The following is a 12,941-nucleotide window of genomic DNA, read 5'->3' as shown; positions in this document are numbered from 1 at the left end:
CCCCTTTGGGCTCTCCCTAGCATCTTCCGCCGCGCAGGTTTTCACTGCTGATTTGCGGGTCGGGCCAGGCCTTTGAGCCGCTGCCTTCCCCTGTTTGGGATTGCTCCCTGTTGGCATTTGGGGAGTGCCAGACTCATTTTGTTTGTTTTTAAAATCTTCCATTCTTTTCCCACGAGCTGCAGAGAAGGGGTACGGTCCGTCCGGGCAGAGATCCACGTTGCCCGGATAAGGCATACTTAGAACAGGGGGCTGACAAGTCCCTGAGCTCTCCGTTAACGACTGGGCTAGTTTTATATACCGGGCCCCCAGCCAGGCTGACTCTCGACACGGGTCGAATAACACACTTAGTCCGGCCCGGTGTGAGGTGGGTGTGGGGGTTGGGATGTGGGTAGGTATTGTGTATGGATGGGAGTGTGTGTTGCTACTTCGCGAACACCCGCTGGCTGTCCAGGGCTGCTTATTTTCGGTACTCTCCCTAGGGATGTCCGCTTATTCGCAGCTGACCTACCTATATGAACTTTATATAGGTAGGTCGTTCGCTATCCGCAACCTGCGACCTGTCCGGTGCCCTCAGCTAGGCCCCCTTTGAGCCACCTCACGAGCTCATCAGACCAGACCATACGTATAAATGTAGAGTTGCGTTCGCAGCAGCAACTCACAACGTTCTCCCTCGTTGGTGTTATATACATATGTATTTGCAATAATATTAATTACATATCAGACGTCTGTGCCTAGAATTAAAAGCGATGTGCAATATTTTTAGCGCATGACACTTAACAGAAAGATTTATATGTCTTTCGCTATTCCTTAAATTTTTTGCAAAACTACATCTGTCTCTGCTTTTGGATCTTTTAGTCCAACTGTTACTTTCCTCTTTCGATCGCAGAGCATCCCTCGGCGGTAGCAGAAGTGAAGAAAAACCTGAATATTGGCGTGACCGACATGCACAAGCCACAATGCGCGCAACGATCACACACTTTATTCTATTATATAGAATCTATAAATATTATTGAAAAATGTGAGTTCAAGGATCTCAGAAACTATAAGAGCTAGAGCAACCAAATTTGGTATCCACACTCCTAATATATCGGACCGAGACGAGTTTGTTTCAAAATTTCGCCACACCCCCTTCCGCCCCCGCAAAGGATGCAAATCTGGGGATATTCACAAATCTCAGAGACTATTAAAGCTACAGTAACCAAATTTGGTATCCGCACTTCTGTTAGATCTCACTATAAAACGTATATCCCAAAATTTCGGCCCACCCCCTTAGGCCCCCACAAAGGACGAAAATCTGTGGCATCCACAATATTGAAGATACGAGAAAACTAAAAATGCACAATCATAGAGAATGACCGTATCTATGAGATTGCTGAATCTGGATCAGATCAGATCATTTTTATAGCCAAAGGAAACAAATCAATTTACAGTGGCTACGCAGCGCGTGACGTCACGCACAGACTGATTTTCTGTCTCTTTCGCACGCACTCTTTGTCGTGTCGTTTAATATTAGCGGCGTCTGCCGGAGGAGAGCCATACTGACTTAGTATCGGGTATAACTGTAGAGTTGCGGTGTCCGCAGCAACTCACAACGTTCCCCCTCGTTTTTGTTTTGTTTTTCAAGAAAAAAAACTTTTGAAACTAACTAAACAATACAAAAGGCTAACGGAACACATTAAAATTTGAGTCCAAACGCCTTTTTTTCAAAAGAATCCTTAAGTCAAAAAGTACTCACTAGGTGCTTAGTTCGCAAATAAAATTGTTCTGTTACTACGTTTAATTCCATGAATATTAAATATATTTTTGTTTACCTCGGTGTTTTAGAACTAGTTTTCTACGGGAAAGCTTGGGACCTCCCAATTTGCAGATTGATTCTATGTTTATATCGTTATGCCATACTTTTTCAAATATTTCTTTAAATTTATGTTTGGAGTTTTGAGCTTTCATATTACAACGTTTATGGTGTGCTAAAGATTCTCAATCGGATTAAAACCAGGACCATTTCACGGCCAGTCCAATGTCCTAATTCCCACTGTTGATAAGGATTACTTTAGCTAAGAAAACCCATCGTTGGAAAATCAAGCTTTTTGAATATGTCATTACCATCAATAAAATAAAAAAATTAAAAAAAATATGCCTGACCAATCTTGCACAATCTTGGCAAGGAGCAGAATCGTCCTAGAAGATGAGGGCGTCAGCAAGCGGAAAGTGGTCCTCAACGTGACCGCATTTACATATCCGTCAATTAATGCCAGATGCCGTACTCTAAAATGCAAAGTAAAAAAATGCCAAGAACATCCTGTTCCCTCTTGCTTTTCCGACTTCGCGACGATCATTGGTCCTACTTTCCCAACGAGCCACGTTTATCTTAGATCAACAAGAAACATTACGTTTACAGTGAAAGTTTCGTTGAGCTTTGACCATTGGAGACTTTGCTGGAGCATTTCTAGTGTCAAAAGTGGTATTTTTGCTGGCCGCCGACCAAGTTCTATCTCCTGAAGACGCCACCCTAAAGTTTTGGTGCTTATATCGGTACCTAACGACTGAATATCTTATGCCATTTTGATCTGATTTTAGATGCTGAAGTGGTTAAGAATACGATCCTACTTTGATAGTCCCTTGAGGAGGTCGTCGTCCTCCTACTTCCTAAGGGATAATTTTACCGTACCGTTTTTTTTTTTTTTGTTTTAAATTGTATATAAAATTGTTAAAAGGAGACTATCTCAACCCAAGTTTGGGGCTAATAGTACCAAAACTAATGTTTTTTGACCCCAATGCCAATATACATAGCTGCCCTATTATCTTCAGTAATTTTTGGCGTTTTATACATTTTTTGTTTGGTTTTAACTTCTTGCTTTTTTTAAGAAAAAGATACGTTAATTAACAGCTAATAAGTGTATCTGCACAATAAAAATTGTTCCCAACTGACTTTTAAGTTTCTGGTTTAAAGTTAGATAACATGAGTGTCCCCATTTCACTGTCCACCACTGTATATAGTAATGGTAAGTGGTTGTACTGAACAAATTGGAGACTTTCCAGCATACCCAAATCCAGGCCAATTAATAGGGACTAAGAATGAGTTCGAATAGTATGAATAGAATAAATTCTAGATTTTGTTTTTATATTTTGATGCTTTGCATTTTTGAATAGAATAAATTCTAGATTTTGTTTTTATATTTTGATGCTTTGCATTTTTGAATGTGTGAAACGTAATTCGTAACTTAAATTATTTTTTTTATACCCGATACTCGAGGTGTATTGGGGTATATTCGATTTGTGGTGAGGAGGTGTGTAACACCCAGAATGAAGTGTTTCGGACCCCATAAAGCATTAATATCCTCGTCGATATACATAGCTATGTATGTCTGTAAGTCTGCCCGTCGGTGCATACGTTTACAAATTGGTTTGGTTTTGTGTGTTGTAAAAATTTCATATTTTTATTTTTATGGAACTCCGATTTTCAGACGTCCATAATAATTTTTCTGAAAGCCAAACGCTTTTCTTTCGATGCTATTGTTTCTTTGTTCTCCGAAATTTCGACTTACATTTCTAGCTTTGCCTGGTCAATCATATTTATAAGCATGAGTTGCGTCAGCTAAATCTATCTAGAAGCCGAACGGCTCAATAAAGGAGGATGAGATTTTAATTTTAGGTAAAGGAATATTCTAAGAACCTTTACAGAAAAAATATCTACGAAAATCCCGAAAATAAAGTCAAGTCAAAGTTAGAAAATAACTCAAAATTAAGATCAGTATTAGTATTACCCAGCGAGATCAAAAAGCAGCACTCTGAAATTTTATGTATTTTTGACTTCTTTGACGATGTTTTTTTTATTTTTTGTTGTCGCTTAGTCAATTTCAAACAAAAGACCACACACTTATCTGTTTTTATGTCATAAACATATACTAAGAAACAAACTATTTTTAAAATCACACGCTTGTAACGCTTTTTGGGTAATTTTGACCCAACGGAAGAAAATATTTAATTTATTAGAAAAACGTATTTTTCCAATAAGATAATTTATTTCTTTTACACTTATACAAAATTAAATATAATTCTGCCTTTTTTTTATCAATAATGAATTAATAATTTGTGGTACCAATCTTAGCAATGGGGCAATGAAAGTTATTATGAAACGAGCCTCTGGATCGGCTTAAAAATTATGTTGGTAAATCTGAGTGTTCACGAATCATACACTCGGATGAGTCCAAACTTAATCTTATTGGTTTGCGCACACTTCGCCGCAGAATCGGAGAACGCCACCATAAAGCATTCCCCATTTATTATAATATGGGCATGCATATCTAAATATGGAAAAATATGGATATATGGATATCTGGAAAACATAAAGCTTTCAAATTCAAAACTGCTAATTTTTTGTGGTTGTATTAAACTTTGCAATTATGGAAAACTGATCAATGCAGCTTTAAATCGTCCCCCAACTGTAGCTTCAACTTACCGTCTGGATTATATTAAGCTTTCAAATGCCAAATTTATATTTTTTTGTGTTATTGTTTCCAGAAATGTTGGACTTTAAAAGCTCGGGAAAAGTCGAAATATATTCATTCCTTATGTTTTTGTTTTGTCGTTAGAGTGCAGCCGCTTGACCAACCCTTCAAATGTCGTATTTTGCCGTTAGATTTCGTTTTTGTAGAATGTCTTTGTAGTAGAATGTGTGCGCCCTCTGGCGGAGAGGAGCCATTTCGACTGAGTAGTGGGTATAAATATAGAGTCGCGACTCAAAACGTTTACCCTCGTTTTTTTTGTTAAATAATTTTTTAATAATTTTAAAAATTTAGGTATTAGTACATATTTAACAAATAATTTTCTTCTTTTACAGAAATTTGCAAATCCAAAAAGAAATAAATATTTTGAGGTACAAGCGTGTCCAGGGTTACTATTTCAAATGCTTAATCACTGAAATACTACAAATTCAACAAAATAATTTTCTTCTTTTACAGAAATTTGCACATCCAAAAAGAAATAAATATTTTGAGGTACAAGCGTGTCCAGGGTTACTATTTCAAATGCTTAATCACTGAAATACTACCACACATAAAATTGTTCACAATCATTGCATATATGCACTGAATGTTACTTTAAATAGGTGCGATTGGCTTGCTCTTGATTTGCACTTATAAATACCAAGTCATCCTGCAAGTGACTTCATAAAGGGAAACCGAGCTCAATTACTTACGTGTTTTAATCGTGAGCTGGCATTCCACACCCCAAGGAGAGGAAAGACAATATCTTATATGACTTTTGAACGATTAAGTGGTAAGTGCAATAGTGGCTACTATATCATTGATTTATTGAAGAATGGCTTCACCATGTCAAATTTAATTTTGATTTTATGTGTTTTTAAGTAAATACACTAATTAAGACAGAAGCTAAAATAGCACGTAATCTACATAAATGCGCAATTATAAGTGGTAATACTGGTATTTTACATTCGACTTTAAGGGGCGACTATAATTTGTGAAAAGGTGATTGACTGTTTCAAAAGTAAAATTTAGTCGTTTGATGAATTGTATTCCCGCAATCTTCAATTGATCTTCTTCCGTTCCGGCCGTGCAGAATTCCAGCCAGTTTATTGTCTCCCATTCTCGCTGTGCTGAATTTCTACCATCTTCAGTTGATGCTTGGATGCTTCGTGTGTTTCTCTCTCGTATTATTGATCCTTCTTTGTAGCTAGTGTGACGACACAAATTTGTTATTTATTTTGTTTTGTACAACTGTGAAAACTGAAACTATTTAAGTTAGTTTATTTTTACCAAAAACAATAATACGTTACATAGTTTTTTTTCACCTAAAAGACGCAGTATTTTAATAAAAGTTAAAACAAATTTTGCATACCGAAACAATTTTCAACTTTGAGTGCTCATTTCTTTTAAACTTAAAGTCCGATTATTTGAAAACTTGATTTTTAAAAGCACTGGAAAAAACTATTAGATGCGTATATTGTATGCAAAGCGTTAAAAGAAATCTACGACTTTTGTCACCACTTTTCGTCTGATTCGCCACCGTGCGCCGCCCCCTCCCACGCGCTTACACCTAAAGCACCTAACACCTAAAGCTAAGTTCACGGCCACTGCTTCTAAAATAAGCACACAAATAATATCGCACAATAAACGCCAAATTGTAACCTTAACAACGGAGAAATTTTTTATTTAACGGCAGCTTCCAACAACTTTTTAAAATTTCGATTACCAATAATCCAATAAGCTGTCCAAGCTCTAGACAGTATGGTGGGTCTACTCTTTGCCTTGAAATTTATGTTTTTATAACGTTGCCCGTAAGCGTGCATGTTGCGCGGCTTTCGTTGTGTATAAATTGTCTCAGAACAGGGCATCGATTACTTCAGTGCACCTCGAGCAACTGTCGTACCTGCGGGGGTAGACACCATACCCTCCTTCATTTTGGTAGCCCTGAAGATACCGCAGTCCAAGGGAAATCAGCGCCGTATACTCCATCTCAGTCTGCGCTGTCTGAGCATACCACTGAGCCCTCTACTTCTGCGTCTGCCCTTATTGCCCAAGATCTCAGGAATGGTGTTGTTCTACTTGCCACGGCTACGGTCTTAGTCAAAAATCGTTCCGGAGTTTTAGTTCCCTGCCGAGCGGTGCTGGATTCCGGCTCCCAGTTGCATCTAATAACTTCTCGTTTCACGAATCAGCTTCAGCTTCGAAAAATGAAATCATCGACTGCAGTCTCGGGAATAGGCGACTCTAGCTTCGTCACGGATGGATTTTCGGTCAACGTTAGCCTACACTCTCGCTCATCGGATTACTCAACTCTCATCACTGACATTGTAGCCTCTAGCATAACCGATCGACAGCCAAGCTTTGGAATTGACACTCAAAACTGGAACATTCCATCGAAAATACCACTAGCAGATCCGGAGTTTCATAAGCCGCAGCGCGTCGATTTGCTAATTGGAGCAAGTCTGTTTTTCGAATTCCTGTGTGTTAGTCAGGTCAATGCACTGCCAGAATTTCTTTCAATTCATAAAACGCGCTTGTGATGGGTCGTGTCTGGAGATTGTTCCCGTTTAAAAGGTTCATCTTTGATGGTCTCTCGGGCTCGGGTCGTAGCTGCTGCGGATAATAGTCCAGAGGACCGGCTTGAGGTGCTTCTTCGGACGTTTTGGGAGGCAGAAAATTGCATCGCACCAATAGTAAAGTCTACCAAAGAAGAGCTAGATTGTGAAGCACACTTTGTGCAGCATTTCCGTCGACTACATAAAGGCGATTATTTTGTTCGTCTGCCAGCAAAATATAATTTGGATCTCCTTGGAGAATCTTACAATCAAGCGGTTCGTAGATTCCCGACCCTTGAGAGAAAGTTTGATCGTCGCCCTGATATTAAATCTCAGTATGCAGCATTTATAAAGGAGTACCTTGATTTGGGCTATATGGCTCAGGTTCCTGCCCAGTCAATCAGCAACTGCCGATATTTTTTGCCTCACCATTGCGTCATGAAGGAAGATAGTTCTACGACCAAGCTTCGCGTCGTTTTTGATGGATCCGCTTCAACCTCATCTGGATATTCCCTGAACGACGTTTTAATGGCTGGTCCCGTAATCCGACCCAAACTGTTTCATATTCTTGCTCGATTTCGGTCATACGCCGCTGCGATTACGGGGGATATCTGTAAGATGTATCGTTATGTAAGAGTCTCGACCGAGGATAGCAACTTGCAGTGTATTCTGTGGAGAAACTCCAGGGAAGAAGACTTGCGTGTGTTTCAATTGGACACCGGTACTTATGGGACGAAGTCTGCCTCCTATTTATCTGTGCGAGCGATGCATCAGTTGGCAATGGACGAGCAGATGGCGTTTCCAGTTGGAGCTGAAATCCTTCGCCGTGACTTCTACGTGGATGACTTGATATCTGGAGCCAGCTCGCAGGAGGAGGCTATCCGAAATTCGGGAGCAAGCTACTGGAATTTTGTCTAGAGGTCAGTTCAGATTAAGGAAATGTTGTTCGAACGTCCGTGCTGTGCTGGATGGAGTTCCGGAAGAGGACAAGGACAAGGGAAGGTGTTACTGTTGGTGTGATTCTGCCGTTGCGCTCTCTTGGATTCGGGACGAGCCGTCAAGATTTAATATATTTGTTGCAAATAGGGTGTCAACGATTCAGGAAATGCCCGAAAAAATGGAATGGCGCTATGTTCCTACAGCTTTAAACCCAGCCGACATTCGGTCTCGAGGGGCTCATCCGACTGAGGTGCATGAGTCACCTCTTTGGTCATGGTCCTCATGGTCCTCCATTTCTTTGCGGCTCCACAGATGACTGGCCACCCACTGTGCTACCTGATAAGCCAGCCCTTGAACTTCGTCGGAAGGCTCTTCTGGTTAAATCGCCCTACATGGACATTGTTGCTGATTCCAAGTATGCGAATTCATTTGAACCTTTGCAACGCGTTTTCGGATATGTACATTGACAAGTTTAGCAACTGAATTCGGCGCCCCGGACTGTCTCAGACATTGAACATGGAACCCAGGTATTGCTACGACTAGTCCAGCGTACTCCGCTATGGGAGGGCATGAAGTCACTGCGGGCAAGGGGAGCAGTCTCCCCATCGAGCTCAATCGCATCGTTATCGCCATTCATGGATCCACTGAAAAACTCTTCGTTGGATTTTGATGTCCGTCATCCAATCATCTTGCCCAGCAGCCATCCACTGACTCTTGCAATAATCTCCCACTTTCATGAGCGAAATCTGCACGCTGGTCCTCGAGCTTTGCTTGGACTAATTCGATCCCAATATTGGCCTATTGGGGGGAGGAAAACGGTAAACAAGGTAGTAAACAAGTGCGTAAGATGCTTTCGACTGAAGCCCAGGGTGTTGGAGCATATCTTCCAAAGGAGCGGCTCGATGGTTCTCATGCCTTTGAGATCACGGGCGTGGAGTTCTGTGGGCCGTTTTTCTACAAACCGGAGGCACGCCACAAGGCTCCAATCAAGTGCTACGTCTGCGTCTTCATTTGTTTCGTCCACAGTTGCTTTCCTACATGGACTAAAGCGCTTCATATGTACCAGACGAAAGCCGCGGCAAATTTGGTCAGACAACGCAACCAATTTTGTCGGCCCTAAGAATGAGCTATATATGAATGAGGTCGAGGCTATAGACTGGTATTTCATTCCTCCGCAGCTCTCCTCATTTTGGTGGTCTATGGGAGGCTGCAGTAAGGACGGCCAAGTTCCACTTCTACCGTGCGATAGGCAACTCGGTTCTTGGATTTGACGAGCAGCGGACGCTGTTGTGCCACATCACGGCAGTGATTAATTCAAGAAATTTAGTTTCAATTTCAGAGAGCCCTGCCGATCTAGATGTGTTAACTCCAGTGCATTTCTTGAATGGTGGCCCTCCTGCTTCGTTCGCTGAGCCTGACGTAACGTAGCTAAACTTCGATCGCCTGGACGGCTGGCAGCGCGTTTCGTATCTGCAGCAGCTCTTTTGGTCCCGGTGGAAGGAGGAGTACGTAACGTCCCTGCAGCAGCGCTCAAAGTGGCGCACTGCGAAGCCTAGTTTAACAGTCGCAGATTTGGTTCTTGTCAAGGATGAGAAGTGAGAAGTGGCCACTGGCGAGAGTGGTCGAGCTTTTGCCGACGAGATGGCGTTTCCCGAGTTGCTGTGCTGAAGACGTCATCTGGAATCACCAAGCGCGCAGTCAACAAGCTGTGCCTGCTGCCCCTTAAAGATGCTGTTGAAAGTCAGGCTTCCAACGGGGGGAGTATGTCGGGTCAAGCAGCTTAAATATTGTAAATTATTGCCAGTGGTGCGACCCAAAGGAAATGGATTTTGTTGTTGTTGTCATTTCCAACGCGCACTGTAAAGATCATTTGTGACCGCATATGCACATGCAGCGGAATTCTTTCGTCTCTATATATTGCAATCTCTCGTACTCGGCTTAACAGCGGCCCGAGCAACTCTAACGCTCTCGGGCTATCCTACTCTCTCGCTCGCGTCTAAGCTTGCTGCATAGGGCCTGGCAATTTGGCCCGTCAGCCCTTGCACCGAATCACCGAATAAGTAACTTTGTACTTTGAAGTGCAAGAGTCTATAGATGACACTCCACTTACCTCCGTGTTCGCTCTTTTTCGTACTAAGTTTAATATTTGCGCAGCTTCTGAAATTATGGTACACTGCGACCCACAATCAATGAGAGCTCTAAGGTTTTGATAGCCAGTATTCCTTGACCTTACTTTTATAAGTACTGTGGCTTGTTCTTTTGTCAAGCAAGTGTTAACATTTTCCCTTTTTTCGTAGCGAATATGGAGCATTGTTTGATGAAGTTTTTTTACAAATCCCACATAAAATTTCAGATGAGCATTTCTTATAAAAATCATGCCTACAGCATTTTGTGCAAAGGCACTGTTTTTTAATAAACTGGCCTCTATCTATCGGACTCATTCCCTTAAACTTATAGCAGTGAATTATGGCATGTCCTGCCATTTTACATAGCGGACAATTTTATTTTATTTTGCCATAATGCACTACGTTTTTTAGCGGTTTCCATTCTTTATTCTGCGACGTGTAAAGAGAAGTGTACCGTTGTTCTAAAAATTCCATTACATCTGGAAATGCTTGAATATCTTTTGTCCTTTTTATATGACTTTCATATAATTGTAAGGTATCTTTGTTGAATTTTTTCAACACAATGTACGCGAAAATCACATCAACTTCTTCTGTTAATTGTGACTTTAATTTAATTAAATGTATTGACTCATTTATAGAATCAGAAAACCATTTAATATGTTTCTCTGAATCGTGATCTAGCATTGGTAAGTTTAATAAAAGTTTCAGCTGATCCGAAACAATTTTTCGTTTATTTTCATACCGATTGGCCATCAATTCCCAAGCGTCATTATAATTTTCTAGCGGCCCAGTTAAAAGGTGAGCTACCATACTCCGTGCTTCACCCTTTATCGTGATTTTCAAATAACTGAATTTTAGAGATGTACTCAGACTATCTCTGTTATGAATTAATTCACAAAATATTTGTGAAAAGCCGTCCCACTCTTTTTCTTCTCCCGAGAATGTGGGTACTTCCACTTTCGGAAGATCAGGCAAATTGATATCTTCTTTTTTTATCGTTGCCCTTTTAGTATCCATGCTGTTTCCCTCAGCTACGGCTTGCATCCTAACTTCTAGCTTGCTTAACATGCTTTGAATATCAAAGTCCAACTTGACGAGATCGTCAAGCTCGTTGAAGCTGTCGTTTGTTTCATAGCTATGATAAAACTCCTCAATTTTTGAGCTCAGTTTTTTACTGAGGAACTCAATTTTTTCCTTTCTCATTCTACACTCTCCCATTTTAGCCTGATCAAACCTCTGCATGGTTTGCTCTAAATATGTCCTCAGGTTTTCCACTATTCTGTCGAATCCCTCAGATACTTTTTCTATGCTATTGTCAATTTTGGGCTCTATATCTTCCTTCAAGGTTCCAGTCTCCACTGATTGTAACTTTGTTTTTTCTACCTTCCCTTTCATTTTTCATTATTTTTTGACTCTACATACTTTTTATGTATGTCCTCTACATTTGTAATCATTTTTTCGTACTGCTGCCTCTTATAGTAGTCATGATCGACTACTCCATATGCTAACAGTGCAGAATTATTGCCTGTAACTTTGATCTTAAGGTCTCCTAACCTTAGGATTACATCGCTGGTCAAATGACCAGCTTCAATATTCTTAATCTCCTTTGCTATCGCGGCTTGAGCCTCTAATAGCTTAATTATTTGTTCCGACATCTTAGTTAAAATTTTTTTTTTTACTTAATTAGACTTAAAAACAATTTGAGATATGAGTCTTAGCTGATGAATTCTGCTTCTGTTGTTGTTGTTACTGCTACCGCTGAAGTAACTGCTGCTGATACCGCTGTTGCCGCTGCTGGTGTTGCCTCTGCTTATGTCGATGCTGCTGATATCGTTGTCGCTGCTGCTGGTGTTGCCTCTGCTTAAGTCGCTGCAGCTATTGTCACTGCTGCTGATGTCGATGCTGCTGAAGTCGCTGTCGCTGATCTTCCTGTCGCTGCAGTTACTGTCGCTGTCGCTGATCTTCCTGTCGCTGCAGTTATTGTCGCTGGCTCAGTGGGCTCACACAAACCAATTTATTTATTTATTTTCTCACAGTCACAGTTATTTGCCACCTTTTTTTTTGTTTTTTGAATTGCTAGCCATTAAGTACTTTCGATGTTTCGGACTACTATTTTTTTTTTCTTTCGATGTTCCGGCCTCGAATTATCTTTCAATTACAATAGATATACATCTTTCGTTATCTATTAAAATACAGCCTGTCCAGCTCGTATTTTTCCAATTTATTAATTAAAACTTCTGTTTCATTAATTTATTTTATACTCTGTTCCTTCCTATAGGAGGAATATCAAAGTTTTTTACTTTGCTACCTTTAGCTGTCAGTGATCTAGACACTTGTTCAGTCTCAAAGGAGCTGGTTTAACTCCGTGCTCTCACCACAGGGGGGAAACAACGGAGAGTCTCGAAGGACCAAAATGTAAAGACCTTAAAAGAAAAGTCTAGACATTTGCGAGTTGAGTTGTAAATTCAAACTAAATTTTATTCTTAAAAGTCTTATATGTGATTTGACAATAAGGTAGGAGGTACATTTTGGTAGTCTATAATTATCGTTAGACCTACGCAGAGGATACACTTCACTGAGGGTGTCTATTTGAGTAAATGCTTACATTAGTTTTATTTTAGGACCGCATTTGTTAAGTGTTTTCTCCACTTGTGTTTTGTTGTCGTATTAATGGGTTACAGATCTCTGTTTACACCAGTGCAGTCATAACTTGTCTACTTTATGTTATTTCTTTAGAGATCGGTGTTGTTACATGAGTTTATGTGTATAATAATCTATTTATATTTAAACATTCTGCAAGCGGCCGAAAGTGGCATTGTATTGACGATAATATGTTC

At 40.4% G+C, this 12,941-nt stretch overlaps 1 protein-coding gene across 20 annotated transcripts in view; it reads left to right on the top strand.

Moving 5' to 3' along the window:
* The window catches only part of LOC26532449 (uncharacterized), an 80,699-nt gene that overhangs the window by 19,532 nt on the left and 48,226 nt on the right, over positions 1-12,941 (top strand). For 11 of the 20 annotated variants that reach the window (XR_004470723.1, XR_004470722.1, XR_004470727.1 and 8 more), the window contains one exon: positions 4,962-5,277. Coding sequence is in view for 2 of the 20 variants with exons in the window: in XM_033385357.1 (XP_033241248.1) it covers positions 5,256-5,277 (22 nt within the window). In the remaining 18 variants the exon portion in view is untranslated. The other 9 variants (XR_004470740.1, XR_004470730.1, XR_004470734.1 and 6 more) reach the window with 5 other exon arrangements.

Source organism: Drosophila pseudoobscura, chromosome X (genome assembly GCF_009870125.1).
Source record: "Drosophila pseudoobscura strain MV-25-SWS-2005 chromosome X, UCI_Dpse_MV25, whole genome shotgun sequence".
NCBI lineage: Eukaryota > Metazoa > Arthropoda > Insecta > Diptera > Drosophilidae > Drosophila > Drosophila pseudoobscura.
Note: the sequence above shows the minus strand (reverse complement) of the source record. Positions and strands in the feature narration are given on the sequence as shown.